Below are 24,258 nucleotides of genomic sequence, written 5' to 3'. Positions count from 1 at the left end.
TCTAATTTAAGCACTCTTTGTGAAATAGCTCAATTCTATCTTGTTCAGCATCATCAGAGGATTGAAAACCCTCTATCATCATTCATTTATCTTTCAGTATAGTCATTTAATTTGATTTTGAAATTTTAGGGTTCTTCACGATTTCTGGTAAATTAGTTAGATGTAGTTAATATTAATCCATGTTAGTTACATATTCAAAATCGTGAGTGAATTTAGAGCAAGTTTCATGTTTACATCGTTGCAAATAGTTGAGAAACGAGTAAGTTCAGAAATTCAAAAATGAAGAACTTGAGGTTGAAGACGAAGATGGTGAAGCGCGCCATTTTTGAAATCTCAGGGCAAAGTTTATTTTATTTTGAGTGATAGGTGTTTTATAAACGACTGAACAAACTTGCCCCAGTGGCCACACATACGCCCTTAGTCTCATCATGCCTCAAGTCTGGGGTTCGAATCCCCCTCGCCCCAGACTTTTTGCTTCATTTATTTTTCAATGTTTTGCCACTTGTTTGAAAATATAATAAGTTGGATGTGCATCTTAAACAAACTGCGCGCGTAGCCCAGATGGTGGGTGTTTTGGCCAATGACTTGGAGGGCGTGAGTTCAACCCCTCTAGGTGACAAAACCATTTTTTTTATCACTTTTCACACTAAATTTCTTCACAACTTCACACAATCAATTCACCTATCAAATTAAATCATTTTCACTTCATTTTTCACACACTTGCTATTTAATATACCTACTTTGTGAATAATAAAAAAAAATCATAAAAATATTATTTATTTCATGTATTTTAATTAGGTTTAAAATAGTATGTTTTAAATGTTTTCTTTAAAATATATATTTTCATTTTGTTTTAACCTAATTACTTTGTGAATAATTTTATGATAAAACCCTAATTATTTAGGTCTTAATTGGGTATAGATTTCATCTTTGCCTTAATTAAGTTGACTTTTGTCAATATTCAAAACTGTTTTCAATCTCTGATTAAACGGACGATTAAGGTTTTCAAACAACAAAACCTTGCATCATTCCAAATCATTTTTCAAATTGCTTTTACACCAGTACTGTAAAGTACTGGGCCTCTAATAGAGTATAAGTCCCAAAAACCTTCTCTTCTTAGCTTGTTTTCAAAACTGTATTTTCAAAATCTTCTTTCTGTTTTCAAAACATTCTTCTGGTATTTGAAGGGCATTATTCCCGGTGAAACTCTTCAGATACCTATGTGACCTATGTCCATCTTCACTTCTTCTGTTTTCAAAAACCCTTAACTGTTTATCATATATATATTCAACTGTTATCCATCAATTACTGTTGAGGCTCTGTACATACTTCTTCAAAGGCCTCCACTCCATCCAGGTTAGGCTTTACAAGCTTTCAATTTACAGTCTTTTTTAAATTACTGTCAAATATAAATTGTGCATATATTAGTTTAGAACTATGTCTGAGTATAAACCTTAGGACAGTTAAACTATATATATATTATAGGAATATGACCTAGGATTGAGAATGTCTTCCCGGTGAAGGCTCTTTCCTAATTAGAGATCTGTAGTTCAAACCCCCAAGATGAATTATTCCCGGTGAAACATCTTGGCAAAAACCTTAGAATCCAAATAATAGGACACATCCACCCAAAGAGGAATTATTCCCGGTGAAACCTCTTACCCATTTGCTTAGAGCCAAAATAAGTTCAAAACTACATAGCTTTCTCTTGTGCTATAACAAGGACCCTCGATTAGCCTCCTCTTGGGCTTTGTACAAGGACCCACAGGCTTCTTAAAAGCATTTCCAGCTTCCTCTTGAGCTTGTATACAAGGACCCATCAGGTTTCTTATAAACATAGGAACAGGTCTTTAGTCACCTTTTAGCCTACCCTGGTGAGTTTCTTCCAATTTAAACCAGACTTTAAACAAGCTAAGTTTGTCTCAATTTTGCATTGAGTACACCTTTTGGAATGAGAGACATGGACAGTCTCTGTCACCCTTATCTTCATCAATCTTCCTTAGCAGAGTCTAGGATCCATGCTTTGGGTCATCCTCAGCATTGAGTCAGCCTTCATCTTGGGCTTTAAACAAGAAGTTTCCATTAGATAATCTTTCTGCCATTCATTTTTAATAAACCCCTGGAAAGGGTTAGCCTCCAAATCATTCTTCCATTTTCAATAAACCCCTGGAAAGGGTTAGCCTCCAAATCATTCTTTCATTTTTAATGAACCCCTGGAAAGGGTTAGCCTCCAAAGTCAATTAATAAAAATGTTAAAAAATAAAGATTCATTTCTCTTAGGAGATAATTTCCCCAAAAGAGTCAAAACCCCTGGAAAGGGTCAGCCTCCAAAAAACATGATAAAGTCAGTCTTTCAAACAGACAAATTCACCAGCTGAGTCAAAATCCCTGGAAAGGGTTAGCTTCCAAAGAAAAACAGTCTTTTAATAAATAAAATCTCCTCAGTAGAGTCAAAACCAACAAAAACAGTTAGCCTCAACCTTGGGCTTCATACAAGGCACCCAAACAATAAAACTCCCCTGTCAAGAGTCAGCCTCAACCTTGGGCATTGTACAAGGCAGATAATAGAGTCTCCCCAGTGAGTTCTTCATCATTCAGTAGCCACAACCTTGGGCTTTGTACAAGGCAGATAAACCATACTTTCATGTGTCAAAGATTCCTAACACCTAGGATCTTTTCCCCATAGAGTCATCCACACTCAGTTTATTTAAGAGTCAGCCACAGCCTTGGGCCTTGTACAAGGCAGAAAATAATGTTTTCCCTAGCTAGAGTCAGCCACAACCTTGGGCTTTGTACAAGGCACATAAAATAGAGTCATTCATTCAATTATCCTCAACAGTTAGCCACAACCTTGGGCTTTGTACAAGGCACACAAATAGAGTCTCCCTAAGTAGAGTCAGCCTCAATTCTGGGCTTTGTACAGAACACAAAAATACCCTGTAATTAATCCCCAGTGGAGTCATCTCCTAGAGTCAATAATAATTAATTAATCAATCAAAAAGCCTCAAGCTTGGGCCTCATACAAGCCAGCTAAAGTCAAATCTTTTATGCAGTAGATAGACATAGCTTATCTCTATAGAGAGATATTTTTACTACTCTACCACATTCAAACAAACAAACATTTCAATTTCAATTTCAATCAAAGTCTCCCATTTAGGACTCTGAAAGACATGCTCTGGCACATCCCCAGACTTGTACACTTTCCCTAATTTGGACGAGCATCTCTCTTTCATTTAAGAGGCATCTGACTGGCATACTTGCACACATAAGTAAGGTCCCCCTCTTGAATGAAATGAATCCAGTTATTCTGTCACTCTTTCAAAATGTTTGTGGTAGAATAGTACTAATACCTCTCTGTAGAGATGATTTCATGTCTCTTTACTGTAAACAGAGATTTAATTCCAAGCTTCAACCTTGAGCTTCAAGCAAGGCACCAAAAACAATTAATTTCCCTAGTTAGTTCCCCGAACTACATTAAGCTCTGACTTCCACTAGGGATATGTAGGCATGAGGTTCACAAGGAATCTCAGCGAGCTAATAAAATACCAAAAATAGTCAGTCTGTCTATCTGTCTGTCTTTTCAAATCAAATCAATTCCTTCTCCTAACACAAAGGAGAAACTTTCCCAATAATTAGCAGCAAACACAATCACAAATGACACAGAGAAGGTTCCTGTAGAGTACTACAGATATGTAGGGTGTTTAAACACTTCCCTATGTATAACCGACCTCCCGGACTCCAGAATTTCTAGTCTAGGTGAAATCCCCACACTTAGCAAACTCCTAGGGTTTAGTTGAGATCTTTTTTTCCCTTTCCTACTCGTAGGACCAATAAGAAAGTTCGTGTGATATCGTAGGAAGAACTGAAATAAAATTCATCCCACCACGGGCGCATTCTCCTTCCAAATTTCGCGTGAAGGGTTTAGCGTGCCGTCCTCCCAAGTGAAACGGGGAGGTAAAAGAAAACGACACCACATAAGGCAACGAAAAGATGGTTACCTTAGAGGTGCAAGTGTGAATAATGTTTGCTTTCAGTTATTTAATCTTGGATTAGGATTCTCTAGAATTCGTTTTAGTCTTGCCATACAAACCCTAGTTACTAACAGTTAATATTTACAGGAATTTAAATTGCGGAAAAAAATTCCTACGCTATTACAACCTGTGAGCAGTTACATAATTATAAAAAAATGCGGAATTTGAATCTACACTATTACAATTGGTTAACAAATACAATTAAAAATAGCAAGAAAATAAATAATCATGAAAAAGAAGGTTAATATTTGAATAAAGTTTTAGGGGTAATAGAAACCTAATTCTAATTAATTGAAATTAAACCTAATTAATTAAAACCTAAGTTGAAATTGATTTTAATAAACCCTAATTAACTAAATTAAATTAATTAATTATTTGACTAAAAACCTAATTTAAATTAATCATCCTAAACCTAAAATTAAAACTAACCCTAATCATTTGGCCAAACCCTTATTATTAAGGTTTTTAACAAATGACTCATGGTTAGTGAAGGTTTGTGATTATGTTAATTATCGGTTGATAAATTAGAAAAGAATGTGAAATAAGCAAAGAAAAATAAGAAGCCAAAATATTGTGTGGGGTGGGAATTGAATTCGCCCCCTTAAAATCAAGGGGTAAAGCTCCATCCACTTGGCCAATCACGTTGGTGTGTTAAGGAATGACTTACACTCAATTCATAGGAAACATGTTCATAAACCTAAATAATCAAAAATAACATAATAAAACAAAACCACAAAAATTCAAACTAATTAAATACGCGCTAAACACTGTTCATCTTTGTTTTGATGAAAGACTTTTACTCATCCATCAAACTTCTAGCCAGGATTCCCCAAAATCACGAAGAACAAACCCTAGCCATGGCAATTCATGATACCTGCACTAATTCTCTAAACAAATGATCCAAAAACATTATATGCATTCATACAAATAATAACATATGATCAAAACATGTTTATGATGCGTGAATCAATGTAATCGAATTAAAAAAACGTAAACAAATTGTGGCACTTGGTTGAAGTGATTCACGAGGTTTTGAATGTTGGTGATGATTGAAATAGCTTCCGATCAACCTTTGGATGCTTGTTTGATCCTTAGGAAAGCTTGGAGATGGCTGCAAGATTAAAACTAGTTTGTCCTGTTTTTTGTAGTTTTTTTTTTTTTTGCGATTTAGAATAGTGTTGATGGAGCAAGAATTCGTCCTTGTTGGAGCAAGAATTTTTGCGTCCTCCTCCCTTCTCTTGGTCTGAAATTGTTGTATACTTATAGTAGAGTGAATTAGGTCAACTTGTTTGCAAAGAAATCATGAGATTAGATGATTGGAGATTTAATTGGAAATTTGATTGGAAATTTGAATGAAAAGCTTCCATATTTGCTCAATCTTGTACCAACAATTGTAACATGATTTCTCCATCACAAAGATATGGTTTTGGATTCATTATTTGATTTGAAATTCATATCTACATGCATAAACTATATTAATTGGTATTTTATTTGATTTATTTTGATTTTAATTGAACAAAATCATAATAAAAAGAAATAAAAAATCACCAAAAATATATGAATAGATTTATGGGTCCTTGATAAGGTCAAAATCACGTTTAGACCTTAAAAGATAGGTAACTTGGTTCAAAAATTCAAGTTTTATCATTTTGACTTTCATGAATTTTTTCAAAATTACCCAACTTGTGTATCTCATAACTTGATCAATTTTTATCATATGAGGGTAATCTTGGACTTTTAGAAAACCTCAAGATATCTCCTACAACTTCCTTGTTGGTCATCCTTTCATATGAGGGTAATCTTACACATGATATTACACATTTTTTTGATAGTGTGAAAATCTATTTTTCTGACAAACCGGATATTTTGCAGACCCCTAATCTTTACTATGTAAATCTATTTCTGCTATTACTTCTTAAGTGCACAGCTGATAACTAAATCTATTTCTATTCTAAGCTGGTTAACAAGCACTGTAAGTAAATTTATTTCTATTCTAAGTTGATCATTCTAAAACAGTTAAACTCTAGATTAAAATTATTATTATTATAAAGAACAAATAAAGTTACTTGTTATGTGCCAACTCATTTTAGTTACCCTAAAATAGGCTCAACAAGCCAAATGTCAATCAACCCATTATCCTATTACCAATACCTCTTCATAAGTGTCCCCAAACTGCTGAATTCAAATTATGCAGCAAAACAGATACGGCATGGAAAATTTCATCCTAAATTTTTTAATACAAGGCTTACCTATAAGTTAGAGTATATTTATATTCATATATAACCAATTAAAAGCTGTTTGAAAAGAGAAACTATAAATCTAGCATAGTCAATTTTATAAGCAGGCCTCTAACAATTCTTTTTAAGATTCACAAATAACGAAACATTCCAAAAAGTTCAGACTCTAAATGATGATTATGTACACAGAAAAGGTCTAGTGTTGAGGATTTATTCCGATGCGGTATCACATTTTAAACTAAGAATATCACCTGTAAACAAATGAAAAGGTTTTCAACAATTTCATGTACTACTTCTCCATGTTTCGTATGACTGCAAAACTATGACAGTGGCACCGCCGTTGTTCTAAAGTGCAATTTCCTTGCCTAATCACATTCAGATACTAGACAACATATGTTCCCTTGAAGATAAACCACAAACTTGAGTTCATGCAAGAGACGTATCGGAGGTGGAAACTAGAAACATATTCAAAGTGACAGTAATACCAACGAGGCAATCAAGTATTATAAGTACAGTACAGCAATGAAATTTAAAAAATAATAGCAACAACTCTCAAGTGAAAGGCAACGAGACCCAATACTACAACTAAAATTAGAATTCACAATGTGCTTTTTCGATAACTAACTCTTTCTCAATTCTCATAACTATTTTTTCATTCTTGGATCACTTTTAGTCTCTTGACCTTTGCTCATATCCATCATCCCATCACAGGTATTTGACTTTTGTATCGAAATGAATTTTTTACTATATAAAGCATCTAGATATAAGCTATTGTTGATAATAAGTATTATCTAGAGTAAGTGTAATACAATTAGTACAAATTCAACACAACAACACTCCTAAGACAATAATTTTCTTTTCATATCCAACCAATTTCCCTCAAGTTGCAACTCACCACTCTATTAGTTGGGAGGCATAAACACACTCAACCAAACGAAATTAGGTGAATCAACTTCATAAATAAAATGATAAAACAGTAGTGTTGAAACATAAATTCAAAATAATAATGTACAACAATAGGTAAATATCTTACCTAGTTTTAGCCATACAATAGACCTCTTGCAATCATTTCACAAAGAAGTTTCTCCGCCTTATCATTCTCATCTTTATCAAAAAGAGAACGGATAATTATTTCATAAGTTATAGCGTTTGGAAGGCAACCATTGTCTTTCATTTTTGACAGCAAGGTCATCGCTTCATCAAACAAGCCCTTGTCGCAAAACCCTTGGATCATAGCGGTATATGTAAAGACATCAAGATTGTAGCCTTTGACCAAAAGATCTGCAAAAACCTTTTGTGCATCCTCTAGTCTTCCAACTTTACACAACCCATCGATAAGAATATTATACGTGCACATGTTTGGGTGAATACCCTTATCATTCAATTTTCTTGACAATGCAATTGCCTTATCAACTTGATGGTTTTTGCATAAAGCATCCAATATAGAATTGTACGTGATTATATCAGGTAGTTGACCTTTATAACACATTTCATCGACAAGCTCCAAAGCATATGAGATTCTTCCCAATTTGCACAAGCCATTAATAAGGGAACTATAAGTTATCGTATTTGGAATGATTTTTCTACAATGCATTTCTTTGAAGAGATTAATAGCTTCATCTACCATTTTAGCCTTACAAAATCCATCGATCATGATAGTATAGGTTCGAACATCAGCAGTCAGTCTCCTTTTGAACATAACATTGAATATATCATTGGCTTTGTTCACTTCATTTACTAGACAATATCCATTCATTAGAGAATTGTAGGTAACACCAGAAAGTTTAATGTCATTTTTAATCATCACAGCTAACACATTTTGAGCTTCTTTCACCTTCCCTTGCTTACAAAAAGCATCAACCAATATATTAAAGGTATACACATCCGGATTGATGTTTTCCAATGTCATTTTATTAAATAAATCAATTGCTTTTTTTAATTCACCAACAATGCAAAAGCCACAAATTAAGGCATTGTAACTGAAAACATCAGGAGAGATTCTCTTAGCAAGCATTTCAGAATATAAATCACATGCATCATTAACAAGTTTATTTTTGCACATACTATCAATGATTGTATTGTACATTACCGAATTAAGCTGAACCAATTTCCCATCAACTCGTCTGAGCAATTGTAGTGCTGCTGTTGTTTGTCCGGCTTTGCATAGACCATTGATCAATGTCGCATAAGTAACTTGGTCCAACTGAAATCCCTGAGCTATGTGGTTGTCATGAAATCGCAATGCTTGATGGAGGTGACCTTTGAGACAGAGACCCTTGACGAGTGTATTGAAGGTTATGAGATTAGGGTGATAACCTCTCTTGAGAATCTTAGAGAAAACAGAAAAAGCAAAAGAAATATGACCCAATTGAGAGAAAGAATTGATGAGGATGTTGTGAGTTACAAAATCAGGAGTAACTCTACTGAATTCCATTTGTTGAGAAAGGGAAACAACAGTAGGGTAATGTTTGGCTTTGACAAGAGAGCCTAAAATCTGGCCAAATTCAATGGCGGGTGGGGTGGGTTTCTTATGGAGCATTCGATTGAACAAGGAAACAACATCAATAACATCATCATTGAAATGTTGGAGAGAATGAGAGTATGATCTAGAATTTGGAAAGGAAACGGAAACAGCATACCTTAAAAACGACATCGTTGTGTTGCCGCTGGACACAGTAAACAAAATGTTGGAATTGGAATTGAAATAAAAGAATGAGAAATGTTATGTGTACACTTATTTGTACACCGACACCATAATTTATACACAAAGTATATACTTTTCACTTTTTTTATTAATTTTTTTCACACTTTGGTATGTGTGCAGCACAAAATAAATGTATATATATACGGTGTAAAATCTCAGGTGTAGAAATATGGTGTACACATAGCATTCCTCTAAAAGAATAGCTGAACTGAAATGTTGAATTGGAATAATAATCTTCGATCTTACTAATATACAGTAATTGATAATAAATGTCTTTTTATTTATTTGCTTTGAATATTTAGACCGATTTACAGCATTTCATTTGAAATCCATTTTAGGGTTTTTTTGGAACGTCACATCATCTTGAAACAATTCATCCAATTTTTATTTTAACGGGGCAACTTTAAGGGTGCGTTTGATTTACTAAAAAACAAGGTAATTGACAAGATAATTTTTTTTACTCTGTTTTGATGCAGAAACTAATCATAACACTGGATAAAAAAATATGGCAAGATAATGGACAAAACCATAATTTCTTGTCCCCCACTAAAAAAGTACTGGATAAAACACATATTGAGTTCCATAATTTTACTTTACATGATAATATTTTATTCATAATAAATTTTATTTTAATTCAAAATATTAATGTGTAATAAAATAAATAAATAAATTTATTTAAACTTAAATTTTATAATAATAATTAAAGTAAAAAATATTATAAAAGTGTTAAAGAAAATTAACTTTTATTAAAAAAACAATTATTTATAAATTTGTTAATATAAAATATAGTTAAATATAAATATTTATAAACACATAAATTATTAAAGTAAAAAGTTAGAAAGTAGAATGAAAGAAAACAGTTTTATCATTATTTTATTATGACTTAAATGCACCTTTGGTCTCTGTAAGTTAGCGAGTTTTTGATTTTCGTCCCTGTAAGTTTTTTTTCTGGGTCTGAGTCCCTATATTTCACTTTCGCGTTTGTTTTAGTCCCTAAAATCAAAATCCGCAAGAAAATTCGCAGGAAAACCTGCAAATTTTCCTGCGGATTTTGGCTTTAGGGACTAAACCGCAAACAAAAAGTAAAATATAGGGACTCATACCAACAAAAAAAACTTACAGGGACGAAAATCAAAAACTCGCTAACTTACAGGGACCAATGGTGCATTTAAGCCTTTTATTATTTATTAAAATTGAAGAACTCCATTAAGAGCAGCTCCAGCGGACCGTTTTTCACAAGTTTGTCACTTAGTTGTCCAGCTGGCAACATACTTTTTCTGCTCCATATAACTCCAGCTGGTCATCGTTTGAACAACATGCAACCTTCTTTTTTTTTTTTATATTAAAATTTTAACTCCAGCTGCTCCATACTTTTTTAATGTTATAAAATTTAATATAAATAAAATATTCATTTATAAAGTAAAGTTGTGGGACCCAATATGAGTTCTTCAGAGTTGTATCATTGGAGAAAAAAATTAATTGAGTTGCTTCAAGCTGACGTGACTTAATAGGTTCCACAAAGAACCCAAAAATGAGTTCATGGAACTAAGGCCGTCTCCAACGGTAAGTTTTTACCGTGTCGTACGTCAGTTGGAAGAAAGATTTGAAGATTGAAGTGCGCCAGCTATGCAAACGTTATGGTACAAAGCAATGGCACTTTCTAATAAAATAATAATATAACTTAAAGCTGTTGCTCTTCAACGACTCTTTTTTTTTAAAATTTTTTTTATAATTTATTTGGTTATAAATATAAGCAAATGTTAGTCAAATCTTATCTCATAAATTTATTCCTTACTCATAGTGTTTTAATTTTCTCTCACAATTTCTTCTTATTAGCCTTCAATTGATCATATATTTTACCAAATTTTTCATCTTCTTAGTTCAAATTACTATTGTTAAGGACAAATGGACCCTAATCAATATAATTTTCAACAATCTATGTTCCATCTCATGCAAAATCAGCAAAATTCTAATCCGCAAAATTCTCAATTTCCCCCACCGCCAATAAACTCTACCGTATTTTTTCCGCCACCAAACAACCCAAATATTTATTTTAGACCACAGATAAATACTCATGGGGTGAATTTTTCTCATCATGAACCCGAAACACCAAATAGGTTTATGTCTGAACGCCAAGTTCCACAATTTTCAACTCAAGTTGGTATTGAAAATACTACAATTGAAAAAGAACAAAGGCGTTCTGTTAAAAAAAACCTCGAGAGGTATTCACAAGGGAAGAGGATACACTTCTTATGCAATCATGGCTCAATGTTTCAAAGAATCCAATTGTTGGAGTTGATCAAAAAGTTGATAGCTTTTGGTTAAGAATCACTGATAATTATAACCAATATCGTGGGCAGTCATGAGAAAAGCTACAAGGCCAATTAAAATCTCGATGGCATTGAATAAATGGTTGTGTTCAAAAATTTGCTGGGTGTTACAAACAAGCTGTCATGGAAAAAAAAGTGGGGCATCAGAGAAAGATATCTTAATCATTGCGTATGCTTTTTATGAACAAGATGAAGGTGCACCATTCAATCTTGAGTATGCATGGCGGCTTTTAAAAGATGAACCTAAATGGATGGGAGCGTTCACCGAAAATTCTTCAAAGAGAACAAAGAATTCTACTAGTGGTTCATACACGACATCGCCAAACTCAGAGACACCTTCAAGTTATGAGTTAAACTCATCATCTCCAATGGAGCGTCCAATGGGACAAAAGGCGGCAAAACGAAAAGGTAAGGCAAAGGAAAATGCAAATGCAACTGAACCTCCTTCTAGTGTTATTTCCGATACAAGGAATAAAAGAATGGAAGTAATGGAAAATCTAGCACGACTTAAGGATGAAGAAAACAAATTAGTCAAGAAAAAGATGGAGTTTGAAGCAATGCAATTCATAATGTCAGATACTTCTAAGATGAATGATAGTCAACGTGAATTTCATGAAAAACGTTGTAATAACCTAAAAGAAAAATATGGATGGTAATAATATGTAATGTTCTAGTATTTATTATATTTAAATATTATGTAGTACTTGTTATGTATCAACAACTATTGTAATAAGGTGCAATGTTCTAGTATTTTTTATATTTAAATATTTTTCAAACTAGCCGTTATTCAAACTAGCCCTTATTCAAACTAGCCGTTATTCAAACTAGCCTTATATATACTTTCATTCTTTTCTCACTCTTCTATCATTTTTCTATCACACTTCTATCATCATTCTCTCACTCTTCTATCATTTTTCTATCACCCTTCTCTCACTTCAATGGATTCAAACAATTCAAACAACCTCAACAAACTTTTTTGGGAGGTGATTGAAGAAGAACTTATGGACAACACAGATGAAGAACTATTGTTATCAATGCTCGAGAAGGAACTTCAATCTAGAAGTTCATCAAGGCGAACAAGAAGATGAGTGATAGATCGGAATCGTGAAGAAGGGCATATACGATTATTCAACGACTACTTCTCAGAAAATCCATGATACACGGATGCGCAATTTCGTACAAGGTTCAGAATGCATAGGCATTTGTTTCTTCGAATTGTATAAGCCCTTGGAAATCATGATGAATATTTTCAAATGAGGGTCGACGCAACTGGTAAAATGGGTCTTTCACCATTGCTAAAGTGCACTTCTGCTATTCGTATGTTGGCATATGGATCTTCCGCTGACATTGTAGACGAATATGTTCGAATTGGTGAAAGCACTGCAATTGAGTGCTTAGAGAGATTTGTAAGGGGCGTGAATGAGGTATTTGGGGCCGAGTATTTAAGAAGGCCTAATAACAATGATGTTGAACATCTTTTACAAATGGGGGAGTCACGTGGATTTTCAGGCATGCTAGGTTCCATTGATTGTATGCATTGGGAATGGAAGAATTGTCATGTTGCATGGAAAGAACAATTTTGCCGAGGTGATCATGGTAAACCTACGATCATGCTTGAAGCAGTGGCATCACAAGACTTATGGATTTGGCATGCATTTTTTGGTATTGCAGGTTCAAATAATGACATTAATGTGCTAAACCAATCCAATGTGTTTAACGATATTTTGGAAGGACGTGCTGCTACTGTGCAATATACAATCAATGGGACTCCATATAACATGGGGTATTATTTAGTAGGTGGTATATATCCTGAGTGGGCTACATTTGTCAAGATCATTTCAATGCTGCAGGAGAAAATTATTTGCTCAACATCAAGAATCAGCTAGAAAGGATGTGGAGCGGGCATTTGGAGTGCTTCAATCTCGATTTTCAATTATACGTGGCCTAGCGCGTGCATGGCATATGGAAACCCTCAAGCATACCATATAGGCTTGTATCATATTGCACAATATGATTGTTGAAGACGAACGACACACATATGGAGGTGATTTTGATTACTCTTATGATAATGTAGATGACACCTACTCTACAACGGAAACATTTAACGGTCCTCATCTGAATCTTGCAACAAAACTACAAAGAAGAGCAACTCTTCATGAAAAACAAGTTCATCGCAAACTTCAAGGAGATCTAATCGAGCATATTTGGAAAAGTTTTGGACATGAGGATGATGTAAATTAAATTTGAGTAATTTTATTATGTTATTTATTTTTATTGTTTTTAATTATATGTCATGTATTTGAGATTAATTTTAATTATCATTTTAAATTTTATGTTTAATTATCATTTTAATTATATGTTGTTAATTTATTTTATATTAATTTCATTATCATTTATTTGAGATTAATTTTAATTATCGTTTTAAATATATGTTATTTATTTATTTTATATTAATTTAAATTTAAATAATTTAAATTATTATTTTAAATTAAATAAAATTTAATATGAATAAAATATTAATATATATAATAAAATTTTGAGACCCAATATGGGTTCTTTAGAATTGCACCATTGGAGTGAAAATTAAGTGAGTTGCTTTAAGATGACGTGGCTTAATGGGTCCCACAAAAAACCCAAAAATGGGTTGCACCATTGGAGATGCTCTAAGACCATCTCTAATGGTAGTTTTTTCTATTGGGTTCTCCACATGTACCATTAATTTAATAATTAAATATTTAAAAAATTTGCCATGTCATAATAGAGTTGCATTGCAATGCAACAACTAAAATATTGTAGTACCCAATCAAATCAAGTTATGAGGTAAAGTTGTGGGACCCATATCAGATTTTTATTAAAGTTAAAATTAAATAAATTCTTTTAATATGATGTGGCTTAGTGGGTCCCATAAAGAACTTGAAGGATAGAAAAACACTTAGAAAGGGGGGGTTTGAATAAGTGTGGCTTTAAAAACTTGAACGATAAAAATAAATTGCACAGTTATTTTTATCCTGGTTCGTTGTTAACTAAACTACTCCAGTCCACCCCCGCAGAGATGATTTACCTCAACTGAGGATTTAATCCACTAATCGCACGGATTACAATGGTTTTCCACTTAGTCAGCAACTAAGTCTTCCAGAGTCTTCTGATCACACACTGATCACTCCAGGAACAACTGCTTAGATACCCTCTAAGACTTTTCTAGAGTCTTCTGATCCACACGATCACTCTAGTTACAACTTGCTTAGATAACCTCTAAGACTTCCTAGAGTATTCTGATCCACACGATCACTCTAGTTCATTACAACTTAATGTAATCAATTCTAAGAGTATTACAATTGCTTCTTAAAAGCTATAATCACAAACTGTGATATTTCTCTTAACGTTTAAGCTTAATCTCACTAATATATTACAACAGCAATGTAGTGAGCTTTGATGAAGATGAAGATTCTGAGCTTTGATTTGAACAGCGTTTCAGCAAGTTGATATTCACAGAATAGGTGTAGAAATCGTTAACCTTGCTTCTCATCAGAACTTCATATTTATAGGCGTTTGAGAAGATGACCGTTGAGTGCATTTAATGCTTTGCGTGTTCCGTACAGCATCGCATTTAATGTTATACGCTTTTGTCAACTACCTCGAGCCTTGTTCACGCTGTGTCTACTGACGTAGCCTTTAATAGCTTTTAACGTTCCTTTTGTCAGTCAGCGTAGCCTGCCACTTGTACTTCCTTCTGATCTGATGTTTGTGAATACAACGTTTGAATATCATCAGAGTCAAACAGCTTGGTGCATAGCATCTTCTGATCTTCTGACCTTGAAGTGCTTCTGAGCGTGATACCATCAGACCTTCAGTGCTTCTGATCTCATGTTCTTCTGATGCTTCCATGGACCCATGTTCTGATTCTGCTTCGACCATCTTCTGATGTCTTGCCAGACCATGTTCTGATGTTGCATGCTGAACCCTTTGAGACAAAGCTTCTGAGCGCTGAATTATGCATACTCTTTATATATTTCCTGAAAAGGAAATTGCATTGGATTAGAGTACCATTATTATCTTAAGCAAAATTCATATTATTGTTATCATCAAAACTAAGATAATTGATCAGAACAAATCTTGTTCTAACAATCTCCCCCTTTTTGATGATGACAAAAACATATATAAATGATATGAATTTGCGATCAGAAAGAGCAGACGGCAAAAGACAAATTACACAGCTATAGCATAAGCATATGAATATGTCTCCCCCTGAGATTAACAATCTCCCCCTGAGATAAATAATCTCCCCCTGAAATAAATACTCGAAGAACTTTAATAAAAGACTTCCCTGATTATTTCGGTAGAGACGATCACATAAGCTTCTGTCTTCAGAGAATTCATAGCTTCTGACTTCTGCTTCCATTGGACAGCTTCAGAACTAGAATTTCTTTAGATCCCTAGAACACTCACAACTTCTGATTCCTGCTTCCATCTAGGACAGCTTCAGAACTTGAATTTCTTTGATCTTCAGAACATTCACAGCTTCTGATTTCTGCTTCCATTTAGGACAGCTTCAGAACTTGAATTTCTTTGATCTTCAGAACATTCACAGCTTCTGATTTCTGCTTCCACTTAGGACAGCTTCAGAACTTGAGTTTTCTGGATCTTTAGAACATTCACAGCTTCTGACTTCTGCTTCCCTCGGATAGCTTCAGAGCTTTGAATTTCTACCAACATCACTTCATGCTAGATTTGTATCAGAACATTGTTGAATGTACCAGAGCATCATCAGAGCATCTCTACATCCTGAAATGTTACAGAACAAAAACTAAATGACAAAAGTCAGCATGAACGAGTCAGAACATAAAATGTATATTAGAACACATGATATGTATCAGAGCCATATAGGCTAAAATAATGTTATCAGAGCAAATAGAATTTTGTCAGAGCAAATAGACAAATATGGATCAAATTCTATTATCAGTGCTTCTGATTCATTCTTCTTTCTTGCTTCTGATTTCTGAAGCTTGACAGCACTCAGCTTGCTTCAGTTTCCATGAGTTTATTCTTTTTTCAGAATAACACTTCTTATGGTTTTGCTTCTTGTGTTTGCTTTGAAGATTCTCTTCACTTCTTTATACCTGCAAAACACTTAAACCATATAGAACTTGCAGTTCTTGTTAGTAAATATGTGGGAGCTTTACCCAGCAACTGATAGATTAATCAAATCATTTATCATTTATCTTTCTCCCCCTTTTTGTCATAACATCAAAAAGAATATTTCAAAAGATACAGATGTATAAAACGACAGATAAAATTACTGGAATATAAAAACAAAAACTTTTCATTGATAATCAAAAGAAGGATTACAAAAGGTTCCTATGTTTAACAAGATGAGAAACATTCCTAGCAAATAAAATGAGACAAATGATGGATAGCATTTAATGTTGCGTGAAATGAGGAGAGATAATAAAGACAAATGAGGTGACTAGCACAGTTACCTATGGTCGGCGTCCCTTCAACTGCACGCGCGCTTATCTATGAACAGTAACAACAGGTTTACCATCCCGAGATAAAACGTTACAGCTGTTTTGCTTTAAAAGAGGTTCTGAATCAACTTAGACACTGAAACGTTAGTAATAACCGAATCATAATTTCTAAAAGATTTCAATCAGAACTTCTGATTTAAAAAAAATCCACATTCATTTCAGAAGATACTCATACATAAGAACTTCTCATCTTCTCATTCTGGGCATAAATCCATACTGATGTTCTTCAGAATGAACTTAAACCTATCTTCAGCCAGGGGTTTTGTAAAGATATCAGCCCATTGATGGTCTGTATCCACAAAGTTTAAAGATATAACACCCTTCTGAACATAGTCCCTTATGAAATGATGTTTAATCTCAATATGTTTAGCCTTTGAATGAAGAATAGGATTCTTAGATAAACATATAGCAGAAGTATTATCACAGAATATAGGAATGTTACTCTCATATATCTGATAATCTTCTAACTGACTCTTCATCCAGAGCATCTGTGTACTGCAACCAGCAGCAGCGACATATTCTGCTTCTGTTGTTGATAGAGCAATAGTTGCTTGCTTCTTGCTGTACCAGGAGATCAAATGACTTCCAAGAAATTGGCAACTTCCTGAAGTGCTCTTTCTTTCAATTCTGTCTCCAGCATAGTCAGCATCGCAGAATCCTACTAAGTTGTATTCTTTAGATTTTCTGTAAACTAAGCCAACATTAGTAGTACCTTTCAGATACCTTAGAATTCTCTTAACAGCAGTTAAATGAGATTCTCTAGGATCTGATTGGAATCTAGCACACAAACAAACACTGAACAGAATGTCAGGTCTAGAAGCAGTCAAATATAGAAGAGATCCAATCATACCTCTGTATAACTTCTGATCTACCTTCTTACTTACCTCATCCTTACCTAGGATGCACGTTGGATGCATAGGAGTTTTGGCTTCTTTGCAGTCTAGAAGATTAAACTTCTTCAGAAGTTCCTTCACATACTTGGTTTGGTGAACATACGTTCCTTCTGATGTTTGATTTATTTGTATTCCAAGGAAATACTTGAGTTCTCCCATCATGCTCATTTCAAACTCAGCCTGCATAGACTCAGCAAACTCCTTTCCAAGTGTAGCATTAGATGTTCCAAAAATAATATCATCTACATATATTTGACAAATTAAAATATCCCTTTTAAAGGTTTTACAAAAGAGAGTAGTGTCCACTTTTCCTCTAGTGAAACCATTATCCAGAAGGAAAGAACTTAAGCGTTCATACCAAGCTCTGGGAGCTTGTTTCAATCCATACAACGATTTCTTTAGTTTAAAAACATGATTAGGAGACATAGAGTCTTCAAAACCAGGAGGTTGATGGACATAAACTTCTTCATCTATATAATCGTTTAAGAAGGCACTCTTAACATCCATCTGATAGAGAGTGATGTTATGTTGAGTGGCAAATGAAATTAATAAACGAATAGATTCTAACCTGGCCACTGGTGCAAAGGTTTCTGTATAGTCAATCCCTTCTTGCTGACTATAACCCTGAGCCACCAGTCTGGCTTTGTTCCTTATCACTTCACCTTTCTCACTGAGCTTGTTTCTGAAGACCCATTTTGTACCGATTATATTGAATCCATCTGGTCTAGGAACAAGATCCCAAACATCATTCCTTGTAAACTGATTCAGTTCTTCTTGCATAGCAATTATCCAGTCTGGATCTTCTAGAGCATGATCAACAGAAGTTGGCTCGATCAGAGACACAAGACCTAATTGACAGTCTGCATTGTTCTTAAGGAATGCTCTTGTTCTGATTGGATCATCCTTCTTTCCAAGAATGACATCTTCTGAATGACCAGAAATGAGTCTGGATGATCTTCTGACAGATGGTTCTTCAGAAATGCTTAGATTGTCCAGAGAAGCTGATACTTGATCTTCAGATTCTTTGCTTCTGAGAAGCTCTGCTTCTGATGCGTTGCTTCTTGGCTCAACAACTTCTGATATGTCAATATCACAATCTGCAAAATTATCAAACTGCTTTGGTTTTTCAGAACCAAGCTTATCATCAAACCTGATATTGATTGATTCTTCCACAATCAATGTTTCAGTATTGTATACTCTGTAGCCTTTTGAGCGTTCAGAATATCCAAGAAGGAAACATTTTTGTGCTTTGGAATCAAACTTACCAAGATGATCTTTAGTGTTCAGAATAAAGCATACACATCCAAAAGGATGGAAATATGAAATGTTGGGCTTTTTATTCTTCCACAATTCATAGGGAGTCTTATTTAGAATAGGTCTGATAGAGATTCTATTCTGAATATAGCATGCAGTGTTTATTGCTTCTGCCCAGAAATGCTTAGCCATATTGGTTTCATTGATCATGGTTCTGGCCATTTCTTGCAGAGTCCTATTCTTTCGTTCTACAACTCCATTTTGCTGTGGAGTTCTAGGACAAGAGAAATCATGGGCAATACCATTTTCTTTGAAGAATTCTTCAAAGGATCTGTTCTCAAATTCACCACCATGATCACTTCTGACCTTTATGATTTTACACTCTTTTTCAGATTGAATCTGAATGCAGAAATCAAAGAACACTGAATGAGTCTCATCCTTGTGTTTCAAGAATTTTACCCACGTCCAGCGGCTATAATCATCTACGATGACTAATCCATATTTCTTCCCTCTGACAGATGCTGTTTTGACTGGGCCAAACAGATCAATGTGCAAGAGTTCTAATGGCCTTGAGGTAGAAACAACATTCTTGGACTTGAATGCAGGTTTGGAGAACTTGCCCTTCTGACATGCTTCACAAAGAGCATCTGATTTGAATTTCAGATTAGGGAGTCCTCTGACAAGATCCAGTTTGTTAATCTGAGAAATCTTTCTCAAACTAGCATGACCTAATCTTCTGTGCCAGACCCACTGCTCTTCAGAAACAGACATAAGACAAGTCACCTTCTGACTCATAAGATCTTGCAGATCTGTCTTATAAATGTTATTCTTCCTCTTGCCTGTAAATAGGATTGAGCCATCCTTCTGATTTACAGCCTTGCAAGACTTTTGATTAAAGATTATATCATAACCATTGTCACTCAATTGACTGATAGATAAGAGGTTATGTGTTAATCCTTCTACAAGAAGTACATTAGAAATGGAAGGAGAGTTACCAGACTTTATAGTTCCAGAGCCAATTATCTTGCCCTTCTGATCTCCTCCAAACTTGACTTCTCCTCCAGACTTAAGCACCAGGTCTTGGAACATAGACCTTCTTCCTGTCATGTGTCGTGAGCATCCAGAGTCCAGGTACCATGACATGTTGTGCTTTGTCCTTTTTGCAGCCAAGGATATCTGTAATAGGAATAATCTTATCCTTAGGTACCCACATCTTCTTGGGTCCTTTCTTGTTAGATTTTCTCAAGTTCTGATTGAACTTGGGTTTAACATTGTAAGCAATAGGAGGAACAGCATGATAATTTTTAATGTGAGTTTCATGATATTTCCTAGGTTGTGTCACATGCTTTTTGGTGTGTGTTATGTGAAAACTTTGAGCATGTGAAGTGTGCCTAATATCATGGGAGTGGCCATACTTGAACTGATCATACAATGGCTTGTATGTGAATTTCATTTCATCAACAGGTTCAAGTTTGTATGGGGTTTCACCCTCAAAACCAATGCCGACTCTTTTGTTTCCAGACACAGCATATATCATAGAAGCTAGCTGACTTCTGCCAATACTTCTAGATAAGAACTTCCTGAAACTTAAATCATATTCTTTCAGAATATGGTTTAGACTAGGAGTGGATTTTTCTGAATCAGAAGGAGATCCAACATTATTGGATAATTTTAAAAGTTTTTCTTTTAATTCAGAATTCTCCAACTCAAGCTTCTTTGTTTCAAATTCAAATAGCTTTTTCAGCTTTTTGTATTTGAGACTAATCTGAGACTTGAATTCCAGAAGTTCAGTTAAACAGGAAACTAACTCATCTCTAGTAAGTTCAGAAAATACCTCTTCAGAATCTGATTCTGATGTAGATTCTGATCCGTCATCTTCTGTCGCCATCAGCGCACAGTTAGCTTGCTCATCTTCAGAGTCTGAATCATCTTCTGATTCATCCCAGGTTGCCATAAGACCTTTCTTCTTATGAAACTTCTTCTTGGGATTTTCCTTCTGAAGTTTTGGACATTCATTCTTGAAGTGTCCAGGCTCATTGCATTCATAGCACATGACCTTCTTCTTGTCAAATCTTCTGTCATCAGAAGATTCTCCACGTTCAAATCTCTTTGAACTTCTGAAGCCTCTGAACTTCCTTTGCTTGCTCTTCCAGAGTTGGTTTACCCTTCTGGAGATCACGGATAGTTCATCTTCTTCTTCAGATTCTGATTCTTCAGGATCTTCTTCTCTAGCCTGAAAAGCGTTAGTGCATTTTTTGATATTTGATTTTAATGCAATAGACTTACCTTTCTTTTGAGGCTCATTTGCGTCCAGCTCTATTTCATGGCTTCTCAAGGCACTGATAAGCTCTTCCAGAGAAACTTCATTCAGATTCTTTGCAATCTTGAATGCAGTCACCATAGGACCCCATCTTCTGGGTAAGCTTCTGATGATCTTCTTTACGTGATCAGCCTTTGTGTATCCCTTGTCAAGAACTCTCAATCCAGCAGTAAGAGTTTGAAATCTCACTACAACAAAAATGACTTTAGCCAACAATGGAAAACCGCAGCATAAAGTTAAAAAACCGTTGCCAAAAGCTTCAGGGGACGGTTTTACATGCGTGGAATAAACGGCCGTTGCCTATTTCTTTAGAGCGCGGTTTTTGTATTTCTACCCACGGATTCAAAACACCGTCGCCTTAAATATTTAAGGGCCACGGTTTTTGTAATAATTTTAGGGTGCGGTTTTTTAACGGCAACATAAAATAACCGTCCCCAAAACATAAGAAATGGCAACGGTTATCAACAGGCAACACATAAAAACCGTAGCCTTATCCATAGCACCACTCATTAATTTACCCACACAATTATCAAACCAACCAAATATGTCATATTCTTATATATAAAAAAACGTAATATTTCATATCACCTTACAATATAATTAAATGACTAATGTAAGTTTATTTTCATGATAATAATATTAAGAACAACTATTTATTTTAATTTATCATCAGAATTTACAATGATTCAACCAATTTATGATAATTCTATGACCTCAATAATTAATTTAAAAAATCAAGAGTAATACTTTGATTCCTTAACAATATCCATGACTTTTACAAAACTCATGCTCACCAATAATGGGCACAAACAACCACTGTAAAGTCAATAAGATTTAACAGCAGAGAAACTTCAAAATAGAATGAACAACTATTTCAAATTAAGGCCAACAAAATAATCATCTATAATATGATAGAAATTCATTATAGAATATCCCAATGGGTAATATGTACAACTAGAACAACCAATGATTAAGAACGGTACAAAATATGACAGGATTTACAAAATATTATTGATCTTACTAATAATTTGCTTGAAGGAATGAATCTAAATTTTTGTAAAGCTTCCTTTAAGTTTCTACTTCCATTTTATGTTCTCCTTCAGCAGCTGCCAAGATTGTTATATGTTATAGAAGAACAAAAAAAGTTAGGAGCAAGATACGTGAATTGTCCCATGAAACTTTACTCTTCAAGTGATAAGGGACAAAGAAGTTGAAAATAAAGAATACTTTTCAAATAATATTAAAATACATGTCAATATAATATATTATATAACATTAAAAATAACATTTAAATATTACCGGTGAAACCTCGGTTCAACCCCTGTCAGATCATTGAACCTTAAACCTCTACCTACTCCGATTTAATGACCGGTCCGATTTTAATTACCTTGCTATTTATTTTTCCAGTTAACAAAATCACAGAGCTCTGCAGCCAAACAAAAGTAAGAACAGGTTCATTTAGTTTAGTTCAGTTATATGCCTATTGGATTTAAGAGATTAATTATATGCCTATTTGAACAAAGATGTAGGTTAATGAATCAAATGCATATTGTCACGAGCAACAGAGATGAGATAGATTTCAAATTGATTTCTATCCCTTTTCTTTGTTTTCTTGTTACTACTTTGAGTTACTTAATGGAAAAATGATCGTTGACATATGCAGAGCATGTCAACAAGGATCATCTTTTAAAACATTTCCTGAATGATCTTGTATAATAAAATGTATGTAAAATATGCATATTGGAAAGATTAAAACTACTCAAAAAAACAAATGTTTCAGTCTGAGTGAAATGCATTAGGCTGCTGAAAGCATAATGCGTACCTCGTCATAGAGCAAACATTCTCTCTCTATATATTTGTTTGTTTTGCTGTCTTTTTTTATTGTCGAAAGTTCCCTTGCATGGAACCAAATTTAAAATAATAAGCATCATCACTTTACCAAAGTTGCCAACTTGATATTGGAAAACAGACAGTCAAAAGAGTATGCAATAATAAGCAGCATCATTGAATGTTTAGCAATTGTAAAACAGGGAAAGGGTTGAGGAAATACCTTGTTAACATTGATATAATGAAGCCAAGCATTAAGAAATTTGTGGAAGTAATGAAACATTTCCACGGAAGAACCAAATGTCTTTGCTCCCAATTTCACAGCTTCGGATGCTTCATTTTCTTCTCCATCTTCAGTGTTCTCTAATTTCTCAAGCTTCTGTTCTTCTACAGACTTTTCCTCGTCCACTTTAGATTTCTTCGAAACGAAATCATCTTTGGGTTCCGCTTATTCCCTAGGTTGTTTATCCTTGGAATCAACAGCGTGTTTAACCTCCATGTCGACGGTAGCAGCGACGGGGTTGTCGGTATCGACGGTGGTGGCAACAGCGTTGTCGGTATCGACGGCGATGGCGGCGGTGTTGTTGGTATCGACGACTCATGATTCAGTTTCTTCTGCAATTAGATAGATTTTGTTTTATAATTATTAGGTTATTCAAGGGAGTGTAATGGCTAGCGTGAAAGGGGTGAGTGAGTTGCAGAGCAAATCGCAATTGTACCTGCAAGAGAAAGAAGACTATATTAGGGTTTATTTCCCCAATTTTAACGATAAAGGTAATAAGTATGTGTCAAAAAAGAAAAAAAGATTTTAATATGATTTTAATATATTAATATGTTTGATGATAAAAAACTTTCAAGTTTGCGCAAATGCTTCAGTGGTGGTGAAGTTACTCTAGTGTTTTAATTGCCTGGGTTCGAAACTCAATTTTAGCATTTATATAGGATTACTTTTTCCATTTTTAAATAATAGACGTTCAAGGAGTGGGGTTCGATCCCCGTGTTTGACATATGTATTAAAGCGAGATATTTAAAATACCAATCTCTAAAGCTTCAGTTTATAAAGCCACAATTTCAAAAACGTAGGAAAAAAGGAATAAGCTACGGTTATATTATACCAACGCTTTAAAAGTGTTGTTT

General features: G+C 34.4%; 1 protein-coding gene and 2 pseudogenes across 1 annotated transcript; 2 read left to right on the top strand and 1 right to left on the bottom strand.

Annotated features, from left to right (window-relative positions):
* Positions 1–5,717: 5,717 nt before the first annotated feature.
* On the bottom strand, positions 5,718–8,976 carry LOC131653285 (pentatricopeptide repeat-containing protein At1g12300, mitochondrial-like). Its single transcript, XM_058923379.1, has 2 exons — positions 8,358–8,976; positions 5,718–8,111 (listed from the first exon to the last, which is right to left on the bottom strand). Exons 1-2 carry the CDS (start codon positions 8,919–8,921, stop codon positions 7,308–7,310), a joined length of 1,368 nt encoding a protein of 455 aa, XP_058779362.1. The 5' UTR covers positions 8,922–8,976; the 3' UTR covers positions 5,718–7,307.
* A 1,901-nt stretch (positions 8,977–10,877) lies between these two features.
* On the top strand, positions 10,878–11,958 carry LOC131647689 (glutathione S-transferase T2-like; annotated as a pseudogene).
* A 621-nt stretch (positions 11,959–12,579) lies between these two features.
* LOC131650895 (uncharacterized) lies at positions 12,580–13,543 on the top strand (annotated as a pseudogene).
* Positions 13,544–24,258: the final 10,715 nt, after the last annotated feature.

Source organism: Vicia villosa, linkage group LG2 (assembly GCF_029867415.1).
Source record: "Vicia villosa cultivar HV-30 ecotype Madison, WI linkage group LG2, Vvil1.0, whole genome shotgun sequence".
In the NCBI taxonomy this organism is placed as follows: Eukaryota; Viridiplantae; Streptophyta; class Magnoliopsida; order Fabales; family Fabaceae; genus Vicia; species Vicia villosa.
This window is presented reverse-complemented; position numbering and strand designations above follow the sequence as displayed.